Source organism: Myotis davidii, unplaced genomic scaffold, assembly GCF_000327345.1.
Source record: "Myotis davidii unplaced genomic scaffold, ASM32734v1 scaffold455, whole genome shotgun sequence".
Classification (NCBI taxonomy): Eukaryota; Metazoa; Chordata; class Mammalia; order Chiroptera; family Vespertilionidae; genus Myotis; species Myotis davidii.
In genome coordinates this window covers 1,247,109-1,271,267 of record NW_006287459.1, presented here as the reverse complement: position 1 = coordinate 1,271,267, position 24,159 = coordinate 1,247,109, and the positions used below count along the sequence as shown (strand labels likewise).

The 24,159-nt window shown below is 38.4% G+C and overlaps 1 protein-coding gene across 1 annotated transcript in view; it reads left to right on the top strand.

Annotated features, from left to right (window-relative positions):
* The window catches only part of GABRA4 (gamma-aminobutyric acid type A receptor alpha4 subunit), a 67,499-nt gene that overhangs the window by 42,213 nt on the left and 1,127 nt on the right, over positions 1 to 24,159 (top strand). Inside the window, 1 exon segment of the mRNA XM_006759246.2 lies at positions 23,894 to 24,159. This exon segment is cut by the window's right edge and continues 13 nt beyond it. Within this exon segment, the coding sequence (XP_006759309.1) occupies positions 23,894 to 24,159 (266 nt within the window).

Sequence of the window (24,159 nt, the reverse complement as noted above, 5' to 3'; positions counted from 1 at the left end):
AATCCAGGCATCAAAGATTTACACTAAAAAAAATCCATGGGTACTTAAAAAACCTTTTGAGATTGCATCCTTATTTCCACTACTACTTCAAATCAAGTGCATGATACGACCTCTCAATTGTTATGCACTTCTTTAACTTTTGCTTTTAGTCAACAGGTTTGTTTGATTTTGCAGGGGAGGGGGGGGAGGCAGGATATAAAGAAACAAACCCAGCCAAAACCGGTTTGGCTCAGTGGATAGAGTGTCGGCCTTCGGACTGAAAGGTCCCAGGTTCAATTCCGGTCGGGGGCATGTACCTGGGTTGCGGGCACATCCCCAGTGGGAGATGTGCAGGAGGCAGCTGATCGATGTTTCTCTCTCATCGATGTTTCTAGCTCTCTATCTCTCTCCCTTCCTCTCTGTAAAAAATCAATAAAACATATTTAAAAAAAAAGAGTATGAGGATGAAGGTGGCCTTTAGTTTCTCTGTGAGCACTTTCTATTTTTGCCTTTCTAAAATGTTTTCTAAAGCCCAACCACCTTAATGTGAATATTATAAAATATTATGTGATGAAAATATTAGATAAAGGGATGAGGTATATGGGAAGAAAGACTCCACCATTTAGCACACCTTTACTTTCTCTTGGCCAGGTCTTTGGTACTTGAGAATTGACATTTTCAAAGAGAACTTGGCCAAAGGTGGCGAGGAGTCTATATCCAAAGAGCAGAAAGTCAACTTTTCTTATACAATATGAATATACTGTTGTGTCTAGCATAACCAATTATGGGCACTTCCGAACATCTGGGGTATGGATATTACAAACTTTAAGACCAATGCTTAACACAGAGCCTGGTGCCCAGAAAATGCCCATCTAATTTGTTGACTGAGTCAATGAGTGAAGGAATAAATGAATGCAATGAGTGAAAGAATGAATCTCTGCAAAATATTATTAACAATATTAACAATGACAGGAAAGAGAAGTCCTAGATGACAACAACAATAGGAAAAACTTTCATAAACTTTCATTTCAGCATTGCTTTTTTAATTTTTGAGGCCCACACATAGCTTTGGGGTTACTAAAGGAAATCTATAAAGCTTTTATTCTTGACCCAAAGCCACCTGGCTTCTTTGGACTTTCATATGAAGCAACTACTCTCCCAGTTCTTTCATTGGCTGTGCCTTGGACTCTTAGTTTTGTTGTTTGGGTATCTCTTTCTCCTAATGATGATGGGCTACTCCATGAGATGTGAGAGTCATGCTCAATTTGCTGTCCAGGTTATACCTGGAAATGTCCTCTGGTTTTATATGGGGACAAACGGATCTAATCGCTACACTTCTGAGAGCTGGTTTGAAAGGAGAAGCTCTAACAAGGGCATCCTGCTTGCAAGAACAGAAAAGGAGGCCTCCTTAGAGCTGGAAAGGTGCTTCCCAGAAAATTAGCAAGAGCTGTACAGCCATTTAGTAATTGACTAGTTATATTCTTAGAGCAGATTCAATACTCTAAAAATGTGGAAGCAGTAATCAGTGGGCAGCATGGGCTGGGCACTTGACCTTCACTGGCTGCTCCTTCCATGAAGAAATGGGCCCGTGTTTGTTTTGAGAATAGCTCGGTTTTATTAGGTGAAACACTATTGAAAACACCATTTTTGCTCGTCAAAACTGGTTAAAAAAATCACACAACAGAGCAAAATGGTCTTTTAAACTAAAAATGTGGCCTGGATTTGACTTACAATTACCTTTATCAGCTGCCTTTTTTTTTATACAATAAAACAGGTAATTAGTAAAAAATTGTCCTTGTATTATAGTGATGACTAGCATTCTAAAATTCATTAGTTAGTTTACTTGTTTTCAAGGTAAAGACTTAGGTTGGAGCTGAGAATGCCTTGGAGCTATATTCACTGTGTCTGCGGCTGCTGGGGCCTGTCCTCTGTGGGCATCTTCATGATCTCAGTAGGATAGCTTTGTTAGTTTATTTTATTTTGACTTGAAGCAGTGGAGGCGTGTACACATGCAGAGCTTAACAGGCCCTCTCCCCTATGCCTAGCTCACCACTGCTTCTCTGCAAGCAAGAAAGCCACTTTGCTAAAGCCTTAGCTGATCCTGAAAAATGTTAACACGCTTTCTGCTTAATGTTTGCCAACGGGCTGATCTAAAAATGGCACCAGTAAGGTTACCTATTATCCATGAACAAGATTTAAATAGATTATGTTCAATGGGGACTTGATCTTCTGACAGAAAGTTATATGAGTATCCCCGAGCAATTCATAAAAATAGAATGAGATTTGATATGGTGAATCCTATTTGTTTTTTGTTAATTAAAAATATCACACAAATCTCTCCTTCAGGAGCATTTGATATTTAAGTTTTTTCTCTTATACATATTGTTCCATGGTGTTTCTTTATGAATTGCATTTTATTTTTCAAAACTCCATAAATTATTCATTTTGCACGTTCGCAATGGATAATACCTCCTTGTACAAGGCCAAATTTATTTTATCAAAGTCATTACTATATATACTTTAAAGCAATGTATTTTGAAGCATCATTGAGATAACATATGGAAAGATTGAAAAATCATCTTGAAACATACATAACTTTCCTGTCATCTTCAAATGCCTAGCAAATTGTAAATTAGTATTTTTTTTTCAATTAATGTATAATGGATAGGTTGATCTTGTCCTTGTTTTACTGTAGCTGCTGAGTTTATGCCTATTGTCCTTGTACCTATGCAGTTTAGCATTTGTTCTGGACAAAAATATCTTGTCTTGACTTAATGATGAAGCAAATATAAAATAAGCAGTCTTCTAGCGTTGAACATTTGCCAAAGTATTTAAATTAAATGTTTCCAATAGTAGTCTAGATATATATGCCTGTAATAGGTAGGCTATAATTGAGTTAAAGGTTAAAATTACAACCAATAGTAGATTTCAGAATCTCATAAGACAATTTGAGATAATTATTGGCTAAAATTAACTTCCTGGTTACTCTGCAGTCATTTTGTAGCCATTAAGAGAGACTTGCTACTCAGTATTAAAAATCATAGCATTATAAAGGTCCAAGACACATAATACTGAAGAAAACTGAGAAGTAAAAAGGATCTCAACTCTTCATTGTGCTGCAATGTTTATTACACGGCACAATTGTTATGCAATTTAAGACAAATAGATACTCTTGCTTTGCTCTCAGGAATGTTGTTATCAGATTCTCATGGGGAGAGGGGTGGTGGAATCAAGATACAGGAAGATGTAAAATTTGGGGCTGAAACATGTAGGGTGAAATCAGAAATATGAAAGCGAAAAGTATTGAATAAGATGTCCTTTCTTCCATGTCACTTCCTGGGATCTGCTTTGTGTGTTTCCTGCCTGAGCACTTCAATTTTTAGGGTATTTTTTGTGAAGCACTAAAGTTTCATCATATATGTTGGCCTGAATGAGAATAGATGCTGGACACATATGGGAAGAGAGAAGCACAAATCCAATTGTCACATTCTGGATAGACCACTGCAGTTGTTTGGAATTATTGCTGGTATTCTGCTTGATAGACCCGATTTGGCACCGCATAGCACAGCCTGATTTATTACAGAGCCGTTCGTCTCAAAAATAGCTACATTAAACATGAACGTTATATATGTTTATTCCAGGCCAATCTGCCAGCACAGTAGAGTGAGCACAATCATACCCTCTCAGCAATGCAAGCAATGAGATGAAATTTGCTGTTGCTTTTCCCCTAGCTCACCATAATATTCTTCCCCAGTTTGAAAGCTTCCCACCATCTGATTATTGTATTTTCTTGATGGTGTTTTCCCATTGTGTCTTTAATATCCTATTTTCTGGCCGAGGTATTCTTATTTGTGATAGTTTGATAGATTTCCAAAGGATAAACAAATGTGAGTATTTTAATGGTGAAAGTTCAAATGTTCAGTGGAGGTCTTAAGGCTGTTTCAGATCAGCTGGATGGGTGCATGGTCTTGGCCAGCTAGGTTCAGTATCAGAACAACATTAAAGAGTGCTGACAAGATAAGACATTAGCCAGAAGCCTCCTGATATATTGATCACAGGTAATAGATTAAGATGACAAGAGCATAGCTCCAAGTGAGCTATGCTACTCCGTATAACAGCAATTCCTTTGGTGCTATGGTTTCCACATATGCTTTCCCTATGCTGAGCAGGTATACCTGTAATTAATGTAGGAAACTCCCATTTATCCAGGTACTCAAGGAACCAGAAAGCTAGATTAGATAAGAGCAATTTTTGGGTAATGTTATATAGTGTAACTTAATATGCTACAATACAGTCATAGTGCTAAGTTGATTTTTATGATGTCCAAATGCTTTGAAAATTGACAATGCACACAGAATTTAATCTGAAAACTCATTACAAAGTTTAATTTCAGTGTTCTGTTTCTCACAATTCATCAAGTTGACAATAAGAGTTGTTCCATTTCTCTTTCTAGACTGGTCATTTTAACTGTTTCCTTCCCAATTGCTCTACCAAGCAGACAAAGAGCTTGTAAAACCTGAATCTTGGGTGTGTATTGCCAAAAATATGTTGTACTAGAAAACAATTCTGAAGATGGCTGGAGTAAGGCACCCCTTCCAGCCCCCCACTCACTTCTCCCACTCCCCACCCTCTGCTCCCCCACACACAATGGCCGTCTACACGCATTTCTTACAATGGCAGGTGGTGTCTATGTTCTCTAACCCTTGATTTGGGCTGTGCTTGTGACCACAGTAGAAGTGGGGCTTTATGACTTTGAGGCTGGCCCACCTGAGACCCCAATCTTGAATCCCAGGCCACATGAGGAGACCTCAGGTAAGGTATTCCACTGACAGCCCCAGCACCAACTGCCAGGCATGTGAATGAAGACACCTTCAAGGTGACGCCAACCCCAGCCTCTCTGCCTGAAACTACATGAGAGAGCCTGAATGAGAGCCTCTTGGCTGAGTCCAGTTACCCTCCAATCCCATGAAGGATAATGTTAAAATGGTTGCCATTGCTTAAAGCCATGGTCATTTTGGGGGGGGGGGGGTTGTTATGCAGCACTAAATACCTGGAAAACACATATTTGTAAATGAGGCATGCTCAAGTTCAAATACGTACTCAAACTCTTGCCAGCTGGATGATGTCAGCCAAGATCTTAAATTTTTAAAATTCTCTTTGTTTATCTTACAGATGTTTAATCTAGAATACTGCAGGTGCTCAATAAACATGAGTTTCCCTACTTTTTCTCCTTGTCTTCGTTCCTTCCCTTCTCCTTCCTTCCTTCCTTCCTTCCTTCTATCCTTCCTTCCTTCCTTCCTTCCTTCCTTCCTTCCTTCTATCCTTCCTTCCTTCTTTCCTTCCATCTTTTTATTTCTAGCTTGCTTACTCCTTTCCTTCCTATGTAAATTCAACTGAATGCAGCTGCATTTGTGGTGGACCATTTTAAACTGGAATATGTTAGTGCCAGGTGTGGATTTAATTGGACCTTTACTTAGAACGCAAGCAGACAGAAATCAGGATGCATTTTTTTTCCCCCCAGTGAAAACTGCTGAATCATTGGTTCCAAAATCGGCATAAAAAATGCTCAGACCTTCCACAGACGGCATGTGTGATGCGATCAGTGCTTTGGGAAATGGGGTAAACACATTTTTAAAAAAGCAACGTTTCCGTCAGTTCACAGTGAACATTATCTGAATTCAGTTGAGGCAGGGAAAAAAAAACCCTTAAAAAGCTAGATAAAGAAAATGAAGGCATGAACAACGTGTTATTTGTAGGAATGACATACATTATCTCCTTGGCAACTGCAGTGTGGCATTCAATTCGGCAGTCTGTGTTGTGTCATCTTGGATGCCTGAAAGTCACTGTCTCCTATGGAAACAAAGGAAAGAACGACAGGAGAAAGAGTTCTAATTTTAGTGTGCTGGGCAAGTATTTTAAAACCCAGGGACCAGCAGGCTTCCACAGCTCAACAAGAGCTCAAAATGGCATTACATTTTCATTTGTTAGTTATGCAGTGCTTTAGCAGATGGATTAGATCCTCATTTTCTTTGGCCCTGCTGAGCTTTTTATTCATTCTTTGTAGTCAAATGACTCAAGACCGTTGTGTGGAACTGTCAATGCACAGGTATTTAGTAACTTTTTCATAAACACCAGGATCTAAAATTATGCAAATTCACTTATTCATTCATGTGACACATATTTGTCGAGTGCCAAGGTTTTGAGGCTGTGTAAGATCCCATGCCTTACATCTTACAATAGTCCTGTCCTATCAATGGGATATCGTGGCATTTCTTTACTTGAAATGAATCAGTAATTTAGCAAGCGTTCATTTAGCCCCAGGCTGGAAAGTCCATTCGACTGGGAGCTAAGAAATAGTAGAAATGAACCACAGGGCTACATAATACTTGATGGGGCACAGAACAAGTCTCATCATGGCTCTTCATTGGTCAATGATTTCAGTGAACGTTCTTAAGCATAGTCAGCTTGTTTTCATCAACAGCCTCCAAGTGAATGGCTCTGAAATATTGATAACAGTGACTTATGCTCAGTATAATTTCATTTGGTGGGTAATGTGATGAAATTGAATGTCTTAAATGAAGGAAACTCCGATTGCAGTGTAGCTGTCTGGCGTCTGTTTTCACAGAGACACCTGAACAGTCGCGGTGGAACTGCTTACCACAGCAGGGGAATGGTATGGCTGGTTATGTGAGATGTGGCATCAGTGTTGCCGGGATCACCAATAGGGTCACTGGGAATTCTCCGACAGTAGTACTGGAGATAGGACTTGAGATGTACTGTGGAGCAGAAACTTGGGTTAAAAAGTTGGGTCTTTCCAAGGCTGATCTGTGCCTCCCATTGATCTGTCTCCAGAGCATTGTCTTTAATGTTTATTCTACTCCCACTTCCAGCCTCATGACAGCAGAAGGTGCAGCATTCATCCACATTTCGGAGGTCTGTTCAAGAAGGTCTCCAAGGCAGGCTGCGAAAGCGAATGTCTGCCAGAGTCTCACGAAAGAGCCTACTAGGCTGACCTTCCAAAGGGTGATTTCAGGTGTTCTAGCCGGGGGCGAGTGGTGGTGGCGGGGGCGGGGGAAGGAGGAAGAATAGAAGCCACGGGCCTGATTTTATGATTTCAGTACTAAAATGAATGGCCAGGTTTCACTTCTGAGTTTTCCCCCCATCAGGTCTTATTTTGCTATGTCCTTTCTAAGAGCCGTATTTCAGCTTAGAATTTTCTTGGGTTTGTGGATATAGTCATGGGAGATTTAAATAGCATTGCAGCTGTACAGAAAAGCTGTTCGAGTGTGTGCTTTGAAAATCAGCTTTTCAATAACTGATAGCTTTACAACTATGATTGAGAGGAAATATCCAGCCCTTGCTAAAGCAGCTATTTCAGCCACAGGCTCCGGGTTTTAAGCAATTGGAAGAAGGAGAAGCTCATGTTCCTCATCACTTTGCCCCTGGGGAGGCAGGTTGGTGCCTGTGGGCCTCGTGCTTTTCCTGTGCGGCAGGCAGGGGGAAGAGGAGAGGGGAGGTTGATCCAGGAGGGGACTCTCATGTGCTCAGCAGCAATCATTCAGTCATACTTTAATCTTTTTAGGTGATTTTTCTTCTTTTTAAAATTTTAGGCATACTTTTTAAACAGGCAGTGCATGAACTAGGAGAGGGAACACATTTAATTCTGGTTATCAGTTAATATTCTAGGATCAACTCATTAAACAGTCCATTAACTACTATAGTGGCCCAGGAAGTATAATCTGGATAGAGTAAATGACAGTTATCTGGTTTTCAAGTGGATTTAAAAGTGCTGCTTTTGGTTATATAGCTTTGCCAACTACTTATCTCCTGAGACACATTGTGTGAGACTCATTTTTGCTGTGCCGAGTGTATAGGAGGGAATGATTTTGCTGTTGATTTATTTCAAAATGATTTTGTATAGATTTATTATTTGTTCATTCGACTGACTTTATTGAACACTTTTTAGAGCTTGGTTCTGTGCTAGTCACTGAGGAAAGGAGAACAGTAAGCCTCTGTAGTAGCCCTAAAGAAATGTATATTCTTGGGAGGAACTCACACACACAGTGTGCTGTATACTGGGCTAGGAAAAAGCATAAGAAACTGTGTGAAGATAAAACCACCCGGATTAGACTTTCTGTTGGAGGTTGGAAGTGGAGGGATTCTGATGAGGGTAGTGGGGGTGTCAGATTAAACTTCTCAGAGGAAGAAATCGCTAAATACTATTGTAGAGAACATAAAGGGGAGGCAAAGAAGATGGAGGGAAGAAGGCAATTAGAAGAGAATGCGCAAAGACCCAGAAGCAAGACAGTACAGCTCACACTTGTAGAAGTAAGTGAAGACATCTTGGCTACAATCCAGGCATTGTCATTGGCTTTCCCCCAAAACTGTCACCATTGCAAGGATTTGTGCGCAAGCAATTTAATTTTGAGGTGATGGCAAGAAGCTCTGTGAGGGAAGTGGGATAAAAAAAGGAGAAAGAAGAAAATCCAATAAAGTATGATCAATGAGTAGAATTACTAGTGCATGCTTACCATGCGAGAGACTCCCAGGGTATGTGTGGAACATGCCTCAAAACTCTCCCACTGGGTGGGACGGGGCGAGAGATAGAAAAATCGATTGGAAAAGTACTGACATTAGTGGAAAAGAGTAAGCAATACTAAAGTTTTGTGGCTTGGAAAGATAGCTGGATAGTGTGCTGATATGTAAAATCTAAAATACAACAGTAGGGATGTATTTATTTGACTAAATATATTGGGTTCATTGAATATGAATACATTTGTACAAAAATTAGACTTTAGACAGTGGTAAGAATGTGTCATAGGGTAGAAATTTGGGACTTTTCCCCACTTTGTATCAACAGAGCCAAGATCAGTGCCTAACATAAATAAGTGTGAAATAATTAAATGAATAAATGCGTGCATAGATGAATGAATAAATGGTATTCATCTGAATGGTGTCCTGCTGGACATATAGTTCTACAAGTTGGAAAAAATTTGGGAAGTAGACATTGAATTTATGCTATTGTTGTAAAGATGGTAATTCAAACCACGGGATAGGTTTACTCACCTGAAGTATCAGAAAAGCAAGATGTCCCAGAGTTCAACCCTATGGAAAGATAACATTTAAGATTAGGTAGAGGAAGAGAATCCCACACTGGAGACTGAAATAAGATGAACAGTACTAGATTATGGATTTTATGGGGAACATTTAGAGAAGGAAGAAGTGATCAATAGGGTTAGATGCTGCGCTGACAGTAAGACACAGATTTCAAAAAGAGACTATTGGAATAATCTACAAAGAATTTCAAGAGAAAGATGGTGAGGGGAAGGTAATAAAATAACTGGGCTAAAGAATAAATGACAAATGAAGAAGTGGAAACAGTAAGTGTAGACAATTTTCCCCAAAATTGGCAGTGATAAAGTAGCAACTAGAAAGGGTCAAAGGTTCAAGAAATTGTTGGAGATGATGTTTGCATTTGCTTCTTTATTTTTTGTAAATATATTTTTATTGATTTCAGAGAGGAAGGGAGAGAGAGAGAGAAAAGAGAGAGAGAGAGAGAGAGAGAGAGAGATCAGTGATGAGAGAGAATCATTGATCAGTTGCCTCCTACAAGTCCCATGCTGGGGATGGAGCCCACAAGCTGGGCATGTGCTCTGACCAGGAATCGAATCATGACCTTCTGGTTCATAGGTCGATGCTCAACCACCGAGCCATGCCGGCTGGGCTGCATTTGCTTCTTTATAACCTGAGAGGAATTTAAGTCCGTAATATGTTGTGAGAGTGCAAACATTCATTAAATTGCTAATATACTTAAGTAGAACAATATCTACAGGATTCTTGATTTTATTCCTATCTTTAAGCATCCATCAGCCCAGAAGGAAACCTTTTAAATTGGAGCCCTTAATTATCTCTTCCTACAGTTGGCAGATCTAGGCAAGTTAGGTTTTTGCTAGTTCTTAGCATTGCTCCAAGGAGTGGAGCTGATTATCTTCACCTAGGGATTAGGAAAGGAGATGAATTTTGAACAGAGCACAAAATGTAGCATTCCCATATATCTCCAACATTTCCTGAGATGGGTAGTTAGAGTATTCATTTAACATTTAGTTCTGTTGAGAAAATACAGTGAATATCTGAGTACAGAATTCATGGCAACTTACATAGCAATATTTTACCTCATGGGACTTACTTACTTACCTACTTGTCTTTGGATATGAAATGACAACAATATAATAATAATATTCAAGTGTGGATCACTTAACTTATTCTAGGCCAGTGGTCGGCAAACTCAGCCAACAGAGCCAAATATCAACAGTACAACGATTAAAATTTCTTTTGAAAGCCAAATTTTTTAAACTTAAACTATATAGGTAGGTACATTGTTATTAACTTAATTAGGGTACTCCTAAGGCTTTAGGAAGAGCCGCACTCAAGGGGCCAAAGAGCCGCATGTGGCTCGCGAGCCGCAGTTTGCCGACCACGGTCTAGGGTAGTCTGTTAAGCACTTTACAGACACTGCTCCATCAATAACTCTAAGAAGTAGTTATCCTTATTATCTTCATTTTACCCAAGACAAATCTGAAGCAGAGAGGCTAAATCTTGAATCAACCCAATTTCAGAACCTATGGTTCTGATAATTTTTTTCTAACTATTAATATACTGCTATACAAGAATGATAATGAAGATAAGTGTTTGGAAGCTATGGGTTTTAAGATTTGTGTTATAGATTTTTATAGAAGGCACATTTCCCTTGCTTCCAACCAGATATGTGAGTCTCCTAGTTTCAGGTCTGCTTGGCCGAAGCAGTTATCTTGATGATATACATTAATGTGCTGATGAGCCACTTGCTGTAAATTGCAACTCAGCTACTGGTTCAATTCATGCTACATTTGCAATCTGCCTTTACTGAAGTGCAAAATTGGCTTTTCTTGTTTTAAAGTGGTACAACATGCCAAATAGTCTAATACCTTATTTTCTTGCTCAAGTAAGATAATCTAGGCTCAGAGGAAGGTTTAACATTTTCACTTTGGATGAGCGAGCTGTTTCAGGATGAGAGCCTTGTTAAATGTTGGGTGGTTTTGATAATGCCCCATTGGAAACTGTAGCTTACAGCATGGTACTACTTACTCCTCAGGACAAGCCAAGTTATTTCCTGGAGGGAAACCAAAGTGGCTTCAACTATTGGGGGACTTATCTATTTCACAATGTAAGAGCTACCAATCCATGTCATGGTAGAATATCAGTTTGTCCTGCTGTACTGTTTTACAGTAGATGGAGTAGATTTATAATGAATTGTGTTAACAGGATAATTCAACATAGGCTTTATACCAATTGACTGTGCTTCCATTTGTAAAGAGTAGAGAAGGAGATTGATTTTGAAAATATCAGAGCATTGAAAAATAGGTGGCTTCATGAGTCCTGTTCTGCTACATATACATGTGTACACATATTTACATTATACCTAATTTGGCACATGCATTATTGAACTTTATTAACTTTAATTATTTGTAGATAACTGCATGTTTAAGAATCATTCTCAAGTCAGCAACTAGAGATAGTGCTTATGTTGAAACCTTCCCTGGGTTACAGCTGAAGTTGAAATTGCAGGGTCCTCTGCACCAGGGAAAAAAATGTTTCAGGTTCACCGTCTATTTGAAGTCAATTTTTATACATCTTTGAAAGTGCTATATTGAAACTTAAGGGAAAATTTATCAAAGAAAGTTTCCCTCTTGCAGAAGAACATGATGGAAATATTTTTTTTTATCACATAGGAGATGCAGATTTTGGGTGGTGATGTTGATTAATTTCTAAAACAACTTGAATAGGTTTTCTTTTATTCAATTAAAAATATTTGCTCAAGTGGATTGTATTTGTTGTTAAGATAAAATTTTCTGTAGAGTAAATCATCTAATGTGGACCTATTTATAACTATTTTTTAGGCCTAAATGTATAAAATATCTAGGATACAAAGTAATTTCTGTAAGTACATTATGACAACCAATCACCAAAGAAATAGGAAGAATATTAGGAAGAATATTAGGAAGAATGGGAGCAATAATCCTATATAATAAAAGCCTAACTTGCAAGTTGTTCCCTTGGGCGGTCGTTTGACTGGGAGTTTGACTGCTCACTATGACGTGCGCTGACCACGAGGGGGCAGCGTGGGACATGGTGGGTGTCGGCAACTCGGCGCTGGCAGTGGAGACACTGCTGGCCCTGATGGGCCCCAACAAGAGCGGGACCATGGTGCGATGGTGGAGCAGGTGAGCGGGCAGCACCAGACCAACACAGGTGTGAGTGGGGAGCCAATTGCCCCACAGACAATGACCAGCGGCGGTGGGCGGCCAGGCTGCCACCCGGTTCCCAGGCACTGAGGGAGCTGGGGTGGGGGGTGTCAGGCCCCGACCTATTGCCCCACACAGACAGGATGGTGGAGCAGGTGAGAGGGGCGGTGCTAGGCCAAGGCGGGGTGCTAGGTGGGGCTGTGGGGCTGTGAGATGGGGGCGTGAACTGGGGCCCTATCCCTGCAGGCCACCCTGAGGGACCCCACCTGTGCATGAATTCATGCACCAGGCCTCTAGTAATTCATAAAAACTCTAGAGCAATTTTCACTCACATTAGAAAGATAGAATTAACCAGAGGAAGGGGTTTGTTTTTTTTTTAAAATTTGTTTTGCTTTTGTGAGATAATGTAGCTATAAGGATAATACAGTTTTTAGCTTATAATAAAACTAAGTAAATTTAAATCAAAGTCTGAAAAATCAAATTGTTCATAAATGTCACTTACCTAGTTTATGTTACTATGGACATATTTATGGTAAATTCTTTTCTGCTTTCTTTCAATCCCATTAACATAAATATTTGTTTTTGTAGGCAGTTTCCTAAAGTGGTTAGACATGTGGGTTTGGGATTCAAATTATGACTAACCCATAATTAACTTACCTTAGGAGAAATACCAACTTTTATAAGCTTCACTGTCCTCATTGGAAAAAATAGAATATTAATACTATCTTCTTAGTGGTTGTAATAAATATGGGAGGTTATTTGTGGAAACCATTTAGTGTAGTACTTGATTTATAGTAAGTGTTCAATAAATGGTAGAGAGGTTGATAAAGATTCAAGATGCCTGTCAGGAACTGCCAATATCAGACCTTAGTTATGTTAGAGTGGTCCCTGAATGGAAAACATTGCTTTAATTGCCCATTTCAAAAGCCAATAAGAGTAAATTGAGAAAAGGCAAATTTTAGAACATCCTTAAGAGATCTCAAATTTTAATTGACAAGGAAGATTTATTGGCTTTCCTTATTTTTATCCCACTGAGAAAAATATTTTAAAAATTGTGCCCACCACCACAAAACTTTTCTTCCCTTTCCCCATAGTTCTTTCCCCTGGTTAACACCTTCTTGCTCATTCCTAATGTTTTAGCTCTTGTGTCACTTTCACAAAGAGATTTTCCCCAGCATTCAGGCTAGGTTAATGTACTTCTTAATTCCTCTCATTTTCCTTTATACCATTTAGTATTATATTTTTTTATAATTCCTATGAAAAATTTCAAGGACTATTTTTCATCTCTGTACTCCCAATCCCAAGCAAAGTAATTTTAAAAGTTGAGCACTTCATACATATTTGTAAATAAATGATTTAGTTGAGTGAATCAATGTATTTAATGGGTCCTTTATTGCTTATGAGATTAACTGTGGACCTTCTGTTACTTCTAACAAAAGGTGAAGCATAGGACTTGAGCTTTTTTCTCCTAAAAAATCTATTAAAGCTATTATAAATGTTTAGATTCAGTAGGCAAACAGTGTCCAATATTCCAAACTCAGGCTACTTCAAGTAAGGTCCTTGGCTCATCAAAGACTTCCTCTGCTGCATAGCTATGAATTCACAAAGGGCTGTGGCTGATAATGCTTGGGCTGTGGAATTCCTCCTCTCCCTCGCCCAGCAGAAGTATATACTGAGGATCTGGTGTTGATATATTATTGCTTTTTGGATAGTACCCCTGTTGCCTTTGCTGATGCAGATAAAACTGTGACTTGGTTTACTTGCTATGCCAGCCTCCTATAGTGTTGGCAAGAATCTACATCTTTCTGGATGGCTATTTGTCATAACACATTTCATTATGAACAAATCATATCAAGTCTATATTAAGGAAAAGGCATTGTACAAGCATTTTCTAAGTTTAAATGAGATTTTCTGAATATTTTGAAACCGAAATAACTCATTTCCATATGATGTGGATGCTTTAAAAAATGAATTTATTTGGCCACCCAAATTAGGAATTGAAAAACCTAGCAAGATTCCTTTTACAATGTTTTATCAGATATCATTACATATATTAATCTACTTTTAAGAATTAAAAAATATTTTTAATATAAAGTGTGAAAAGGTTATGTTATGTTAATTACACCTTTCCAATATTTAAATAAATACATGCTCTGAAATCCATAATAAATGTACACACATTCACACATAAACACACACAGTCACACATAAAAGTCATAACCTGGCCCTGGTCGGGTGGTTCAGTTGGTAGGAGTGTTGTCCCTACACCAAAATGTTGTGGGTTCGATACCTGGTTGGGGTGTGTAATGAAGGCAACACATCAACGTTTCTCTTTCTCTTTCTCTCCCTCTTTTTCTAAAAGCAATGAACATATCCTCAGGTGAGGATTAAAAAAAAGTCATAATCTGAAGAGAGGCAAAAATATTTAGGGAAAAATAGTGGGCAGTTGAAGTGAAATCTGGAGCTAAATCCAAACTGAAGGTCAAATAAAGCCCCAGTTAACACTGGCAGGTGTGGCTCAGTTGGTTGGTCATCCTCCCATGAACTGAAAGGTAGCTGGTCCGATTCCCAGTCAGGGCATATGCCCTGGTTTTGGGCTAGATCCCTAATCCCAGGAAGGGGGTATGCAGGAGGCAGCCAATCAATGTTTTTCTCTCTCCCACTCCCTCTCTCTCAAAATCAATTTTAAAAACATCTTTAATAATAATAATAATAATAATAATAAGCCCCAGTTAACTGAATTCCTCTGATTTGGGTGAAGAGAAATTGAAAGTGACTCAAGGTCTCCTGGATGGTTCTTATATCCAGGCAGCTGGGACAATTTAGGCAGAGGTGTAGAAGCCCCTATCATTTTTATTAATAAAGGACAACTAAAAATATTGCGAACAGATCAATGCTTAATTCTTGCCAAATGCATCTCAGTTTCTCTGCCTATTATCTTGACTCTACCTAGGATTTGGGGTTATAAGAAAAGTATACTCACTCAGTGAGGAAGAGAGGGCAGCGCAGACTAGAAACGAAGAGAGTAATCTGAAAGGAGAAAGCTGCAAGTTTGTTTAGCTTTTACTTTTCCCTATGAAAAGGTTAGTTAATATACAATATTTAAAAATCTTAAAATTGTGTGTGTTCTGAATTTATTTTTACTGAAGTTGGATGATTGATTGATTGTCTTAGTCTGCTCAGGCGGCCATAGCAAAATAACATAGATTGGACGGCTTAAACAGCCAAAATTTATTTTCCCATTGGTTAGAGGCTAGGAAGTTCAAGACCAAGGTTCCAGCAGGTTTTGGATTCTGGTGAGGGCTCTTTTCCTGGCTTGCAGATGGCTGTCTTCTTGCTGTGTCCCTATGTGACTCTGAGAAGTGCTCTTCGATGTCTCTTCCTCTTCCAGGAGCGCAGCAGTTCTGTCTCCGCAGGGCTCCATCCTTATGACCTCATTTAGCCTAATCACTTCCTCCAAGATCTTATTGGGAGGCGGGGGGCGGGGGGCAGTATCAGCATGTCAACATATGAATTTTGAAGGGACACGATTCAGTCTATAGCAGTGATTAAAACCTCTTAATATTTCTTTCTTTTTCTCTTTTTTTAAAAAAACCTTCTTGGACATTTGTTTCTTTCTACATCCCATTTGATGCCCTTCATGGACTCATTTCCTGCTTCCAATTTATATGATGAAGAAACTCGTTTTGATTACTGTAATTGAAATAGATAAAAAAGAAGAGTGACACTATAATGGCCAATATATTCACAGATACAAATTTTAAACATATTCTGTTATATTTAGAAAGTGTGCCAGTCAAACTGGGTTGCCGAAGTTCTAATTATGAGCCAATGTTCTAGGTGTGTCTTTTTATTAGTAGATCGAGGTGTGACTATAGTCCTGTACTTTGGATGACGACAGTTCTTCAGTCTTTGTTGTTTCCCTGAGTTCCAGTATCTGGACTTCAATGATAATTGGAAAAGTCACAGAGAGAGACAGGGATCTGATATAACTGTTTTTAACTAACTCCCAATGTTTATTCTTTTCCTTTTAAATCCTCACCAGAGGATATATTTCTATTGATTTTTAGGGATGTGTGTGTATATATATATATATATGAGAGAGAGAAAGAGAGAGACAGAAACAACAATGTGAGAAACATCGATCGGTTGCCTCCCTTACACACCCCAATTGAGGACTGAACCCTCAACCTAGGGAATCAAACTGACAACCTTTTTTTTGTGTGTGTATGGGATGACACTCCAACCAACTGAGCCACCTGGGTAGAGCCCAGTGTTCAGTCTTATAAACATTTGGAGTGACTATAATGCTGCTTTTCATTATTGAGCAAGAGAAGAATCATCCAGCTTAGTGTTTGCATTTGGAGAAAGTGAGTGGTGTGTCCTTTGCCCTCTACTACCTCTAGGGTTATGCTGGCCGCAATAGTGAATGTATCTCCTGGAGCAAATCCAGCTCAAGATCGCTTGATCAAACTTAGAACCTGTGCTCTGACTACTGAAGTCTCTGTCAGAGAGGTTTCTTTTACTGGAGACACATATTTAATATACAAAGCATGGGGGGGGCGGGGCGCGGAGAAGAAGTACTAAGAATCCCTATAACAAAACTAACCACAAAAATCACAGATCTTCAAGAAATCCTAATATTTTACATTCTTAACTTCTAAATATGTAAATAGGAAATGAATGAACTATTTAAGACCTTGTTCTCTGGTAGTCCCCCAACTGAAGACATAAATTTCTTATCCCAGTTCCTGATATTGAAAGTAATATTTCTATAGCTTATGGAAATACAAACATTCAATTAAATGCTAACATTGGGAGGAAATGAAATACAATAAATAGGAAACTCAGCGTTTTCATTACTACATTTTGTTGTTCAATGTCTGATAGAGTCCCCTGGTAACTGTGTATGAAATATTTAGCATTTTTATTTGAAGGGGGTGTTTTTCATTTCCATTTTCTTAAAACACTACTGATAGCCCTCAGTAAATCTCTACCTTGGAGTCTGGTTTCAGCTGCTCCCCCATACTTGTTTATTTCCTTATTAAATGGGATGTGTGGCTAGCCCCTGAAGCCCTGTCGAAATGGCCCTGAATACATAGCTTTACATTATTGGATTTTTTTTTGTATGTGACTCATTGATATTCTAGAAGATAAACCTGTTCATTATTAGCCTTGTTTGTTTTTAATTTAGAAAGTTAAATTACATTTTATTAAACTTCCTTAGCTTCTCAAGCAGGCAATATGAATGTAGCTTGTGTTCTACAAACTTCGTATTAGTCACTTTATCTCATTGTGGCTAGAGTAATAAGTTTAGATGAATTTTCATTTTCGCAGTTGATAATACTTCTTTAGAAACTGTGTCAGATCACAGTCATGATTGACAAATTGCTTGGATTTGCTCCTGTTTGCCTGTTGCTGCTTTAATTTGTTGGTGATGTTTGAATCTGCCACCTCCCTTCTCTATCCCACCAGTTTCCTTGCTTCGGGCTGTTGTGACTAATGACAAAATGATTTCAAACTAAATCATTTTTTAAAATTCAAATGAAGCTGAGGTGCTTTTCTTGTTTGTAACCACTGTGTCTGCTGAATACTGATGGAGCCACTCAAGTCTCAAACACTGTATGAAACATAACATCACTCTGACTGACACATTAGTTTGTTTCAAAACTTGAAAACTGTGTGAATATTATTCCTAGTGAGTCCTGTGCCAGGTAGAGCATCAGAATTCTCAATCCTTTTGTGGTTTGTCACCATGGAAAATGACACACTTTTTACATAGTAGACCTTGAGACATTAGTCCAAAATAACTTGAGTATTCTTTGGCTGTTTGGCAGAGAGCAAAGATTTAAGCCTCAAATCAGTCTAATTTTCTTTCCTTTATATGTTCTGATAATAGAATATTGAGAGACTTTTTAGGTATTCTCAGTCACCCTTGGGATTGAGTCAAAATAATTTCCGTGCTCTAGGACTGTCTGCAATATTCTAGAAATCTGACCCATAAACAAAGAAATAGTAATCCGGAGGTCAGGTAGAAAATATTTGTACAGCTTTTCTTTAATTTTCTTAATTTGAAAAATAATCTTGATTCTGTACTATGTCCATTGCATTAAAATTTATTTTAAAATGAAGTAGGTGCCTGCTATGTCCATTAGCTTACAATGATTAATAAGATGGTCTTTATACTCTAGAACAGGGGTCCTCAAACTTTTTAAACAGGGGTCCAGTTCACTGTCCCTCAGACCCTTGGAGGGCCAGACTATAGTTTTAAAAAAAACTATGAACAAATTCCTATGCACACTGCACATATCTTATTTTGAAGTAAAAAAACAAAACAGAACAAATACAATATTTGTATTTGCATGTGGCCTGCGGGCCGTAGTTTGAGGACCCCTGCTCTAGAAGTTCACTGGTAATCTTAAAGATTCAACCTTTCCTTTCAGGTGATAATCCTAAATGGCACACTTCATACTGCTCCCTCCATTTTCATCAAGTCTCTCACTTTGTTGATTATTTTTTTCAATCACCATAGATTGAGCTCATCTCTTTGACTTGGGATCACTTTTCTCTCCAGACATTTTCTTTACACATATTTGATAACTAGAGGCCCGGTGCATGAAATTCGTGCATGGGGGTGAGGGGAGGCCCCTTAGCCCAGCCTGCACCCTCTCCAATCTGGGACATCCCTCTCACAATCTGGGACTGCTGGCTCCTAACTGCGCACCAGCCTGCCTGCCTGATCGCCCCTAACTGCCCCCCCTGCCAGCCTGGTCACCCCATGCAGCCTGCTTGTTTAGTCATTTGGTCATCCCTCACTACCCCCCCTGCCGGCCTGGTCGCCCCACACAGCCTGCTGTTTAGTTGTTACTGTTACTGTGACGGTGTCCTGGACAATTTGCATATTCCTCTATTATTAATATAGATTATAATTTATCTAATTATAGATGTCAGAATATAATTTTCAAATTTTCAAAAACATTGCAAACAAATATTGAATGAACATTAAGTCAAAGTAATGTTCAACTCATTAATGAATGAGAGAACCACTTAAACGATAAAATGGGTTCAAAATCTTTATGAGTAATAACTACAAGTAACTTTAAAAAAATAAATGTTGCCGAACTGGTTTGGCTCAGTGGATAGAGCATCAGCCTGTGGACTGAGGGGTTCTGGGTTCGATTCCGGTGAAGGGCATGTACCTTGGTTGCGGGCACATCCCTAGTAGGTGGGTGTGCAGGAGGCAGCTGATCCATCTCTCTCATCGATGTTTCTAACTCTCTATCCCTCTCCCTTCTTCTCTGTAAAAAATCAATAAAATATATTTTTTAAAAAATAAAAAAGTAAATGTTAGGATGAGATTGCTATGTCAGATACAGAAGTGGTTAACATCCTACAGGGCAACAAATCATAACTTTTGGTGGTCTTTTTACTGGATAGGAGCCTTCAAGTTAATATATAACTTCATAGTATTTGGCTCAAATCCAATATTAAATAGCAAAATCAAACTCAAGTAAATTCTCCTAGAAACTTAATCATCCTTGCATGGAATTGTTAATGCTCCATTATGACATGGAAAGAACAAGCTGTACTCATTTCTGACTTTCAAGTCTCAAATAATTTTTAATATAATTGACTTACATATACTTGACTGACTCGAATGACTCAAAAGGAGTAGTTTATTAAGTATTTTAATGCCTCCTCCACATCTGTGCACGAAGAGGCTGTACAATATGGCGGAACACTTAGTTAAGTAACTCAGTGTATGCCTTCCATTCAGTCATGGCCTTTCTGCTTGGATTTTTCCCTACTGTAAATGAGGAACTGGAATAAGTTGATCACTAAAAAACTCTTGCAGTTTTAAAATGTTGTTATTCTTTAAGAATGGGGTTATAGAGGGCAAAATATCTTGGTCCTTTAACTAGTGTGTGGAGTTGGGCAATAGGGTCTACAAATGGTCTTTGATGCATTCTGGGCAGGACCACCTTCAAATTATCCCAGAATGTCTGGGGAACTTCTCCTCTCCAGAGTTTTGGGAATACCTCCTTTAGGACCCTTGGTTTAGTTGGTCTACATATGTTATCTAGTGCCACAACAACGCTGCATAACAAACAACTACAAAACTTAATTAGCATACAACAATTTATTTTTGCTTTTAATACTGTGAGTGAATTAGAAAGTTCTGTTGATCTGGATTAGGATTGGCTGGGCAGTCCATTGTCTCTTAGCTGGAGCAAACCCACATGTCTAGTGATCAGTTAGCTATTGGCTTCTAGGATACACCTCCCTAGGATGACTGATTCTGCTCTACAAGATTTCTTCATCAGGCTAGCCCACCTCTGTTCTTATGATGGTGGCAGTGTTCTGAGAGTAGAGGCAAGCCAGGGCTCTTAAGGCGAAGACTTGGAAGTGCGCATTATCACTTCCACCACACTGTTGGCCAGAGAAAGTCATAAGGAAATCTGTAGGAAAATAGGCTCCAGATCCTGAAGGTGAGGCGTGGGATATGAAGAGGGAGGATGAATTATTTAAGCAACCATTAGAACATAATTCACAGTTGGGATTTCAGGAAGCTCCAGAAGGATATTGATCTAGAGGAAAAGAAGATGAGATCCGATAAATGTGCTTGTGATTTCTTGTGGGGTGCACTTAGGTTTCTTAGAATTAGTTTCATCTTTTTAGGTCTTACTTTTAAGATTCATTATGCAAGACTAGATCAGTGTATGGAGTTGGTTATTCATATTACTGAGGCAAATGCCTTCTGAGTACTCTGCCAAATTCTGTTTGAATGTTGAGGATATCCCAGTCTGGCTGGTGGGAATAGGCCTATCCCCTGGTTTAGTATATGCCAGGTACTGCTTCTAATCCTTTCAGGTGGTTCTTCTTGCAGCCTTTGGTAGTTAATTCTCCCCACCCCCTTAATCTGATCTGTGCTTAGCAAAAATACTCAATGGGACTCTTCAGACATTTGGAGTTCTCTCCTTTTTTCAGCATACACTTCTCTGTTACTTTTTCCTGTGAACGCTAACCACCTTGATCTCCCTAGATTCTAAGCTCCATCTCCTCAATTCAGGGAGTCTGCCAGCTTTTGCCCAGAGTCTCCCTTTCTGCACCAAAGCATAGGGCTCTCTCAAGGTTGTTTCTTTCCTTCCCCCCTCTCCCCCCCACCAGTGATTATGGTTCTATGTTGTCTAATGCCAGTCTCTTCAAAAAACAATTTTTATTTCACATATTTCCTTTATTTTAAGTTTAAATACTTTTTTTCTTTTTTAAATCCTTACCCAAGGATAGGTTCATTGATTTGAGAGAGAGAGGAAGGGGGCGGGGGGGAGAGAAATACATTGATGGGAGAGATAAACATTGACCAGTTGCCTCCTATACTTGCCCCATCTGGAGATCAAACCTGCCTCCTAGGTATGTGCCTGGCCTGGAATCCAATCACAACCTTTTTGGGTAGGGAGTGACTCTCCAACCAACTGAGCAACCCGGGTGGGGCTTTGTCCAGTCACTTCATGCAGGAGAGTAAATTCTGTCTCTGTGGCTCCATTTTGGCCAGAAATGGAAGTACACTTGACTTATGAGTGTCCCGACTAACGAGTTTTTTGAGATACCAGCTGTCTCTCGGCCAATTTTTTGCATTGAGTTGATAGAGAAATTTGAGTTAACGAGTTTCCTAACAAGCTCGGTCTCGGAACGAATTAAACTCGTAAGTCAAGGCCCCACTGTATCCAATTCTTAGAGTTTATTTTTATGAAGAAGATGGGTTTCTAAAGATTATATATGACCTAACTTTTGGTGGAAAAGGCAATAAGAAAATATCAGATTCTACGGTATTTGAAACTACATATTTCTCTCTTGCTCGTTCAATTGGTCCTTTTATTACTCTCTTCCTTCTCTTCTTAGTATATTTGTTATATATTTTATTGTATCATGTGCATGGGTATTCATTTTACCTTACCAATAATAGTGTAAGCTTTTTAAATGTTGTGGATATACCTTACACTTCTTTATATTCTTCGCCATGTGTATTACATTTTAGAATTAAAGGTAATCGATGAATGGTTATCCTTTTCTGTAAAATAAAGGGACTCAAAATTGGAGGGTTAATTAAGTGATGTGTACAGTGTGCTTTGTAGAGTAAACGTTCTGGGTAAATTATGATAATTCACCTTTTAGGTTGATGTCAATTTTGGTTTAAATTGTCTCCACTGAAATTAGATGCCATATGTTAGACAAGTTCTCAAGAGTTCAACTGCAATTTACTTAGAAGAATCCTCCAGGCTGACAGGAAGAACGCTCTCCAAGCCTCTCAGATCCTGATATGGCTCTCACCTTGTGAGGCTTATTTTCTTTCTCAGAAAACTTGAAGTCATAATTCACAAATATATGAAATATGGGTTGAAGACGTTTAACCTGCTTGATGAGTGTGGTATTGAAAAAAGATTATATTTGTAGACCAAGCATTTTTCTGTAAAGTGGATTATTAATTAATTGTATGTAATATCTGTGAAATTTCTTGTAGGCTGGCTTCTGAATCATACACTTGTGAGCTGTTCTTCCTCTGTCTCTCTTCTACTTCTCCATCTTCTCACCCATCATTTATTTCATGAAATGGTAGGGGAAGAGTATATAGAAAGCAATTACTATTTACCCTTAATATAACTTAGAATAAATGTAATTAAGAAACAAACATCTTTGCAAAACAATCAAACTATAGCTAAGGACAGACATTTGAATAATTTGAGCAATTGCTTTCCTTCACTAGTGTGGACAATCTATAGTTGGCTATACAGTTATTTATCATGTCTGTCAAAATACAAGGAGCATTACTTTTAATATTTTTCATGCATCTTCATTCAAGTGTAGTTTTGTTTTACACAGAATATAATTTGATGGAAAATACTGAATTTCATGTTCATTGAAACATTTTTATATATAAATAATTTGAACTTAGATATTTATGCAATGGTGATCCTGTTTATATGTCTAATACAACATTTTATTTAAACTCTGTTTTTTTGTTTTTGCATTATTGATTATGGTAAAGATCTAAAATGCGTTAGGATTTCTGGATTTATAATGGTGGGTATGATTGCTTATAGAAGACTACTACTATGAAAATAAATTCCAGGGACTTAGAAATGAAAGCTTTTGGATTTTTTTTTAAAGAATGGCATGCACATGTGGATGGTTATTATTATTGTTATTCTATGCACAAGAATAAGTAAAGTTCTTCCTGTTTATAAAGCAAACTATACAAAACTCACTGAAATGTACACAACATATCACAGAATATTATTTACAATAAAACTGAACAAATAAGTTGTACTGCCATCATCCTGAATCCTTAAAGTCAAGTATAACTCTAGTTTAAGCTCATAAAACCCTAATCTTTTTATAGATTTAAATCCTAATTATTTATAGGAATGGATAACAATTTCAAAAAAGAAAATTTTTGATTCAGTTTCAGATATGTACACATTCTTTTTGGTAAGCCTTTATATCAAGCTGATTATAGCATATTAACAAAGGTCTATTTTATGGAAACAACTAGTTCTAATGCTTTGATCCATTTAAATTTTGTATAAATCTATATAAAATGACATACCCATGTAATTTTGATTCTGTCTTTTCAGAACACAAATGCCAATCTGAACATGAGGAAAAGAACAAATGTTTTGGTTCAGTCTGAATCTGATGTTGGCATCAAAACCGAGGTAGGAAACCATTCGAGCAGATCTTCCATGATTGTTCAAGCAGCTTCTGAGGCCACATCGCAGACTTACTTAGCTTCCAGTCCGAACCCATTCAGCCATGCAAATGCCGCTGAAACTATATCTGCTGCAAGAGCACTACCATCTGCTGCTTCTACTCCTAGCAGAACTGGGTATGGCCCCCGCAA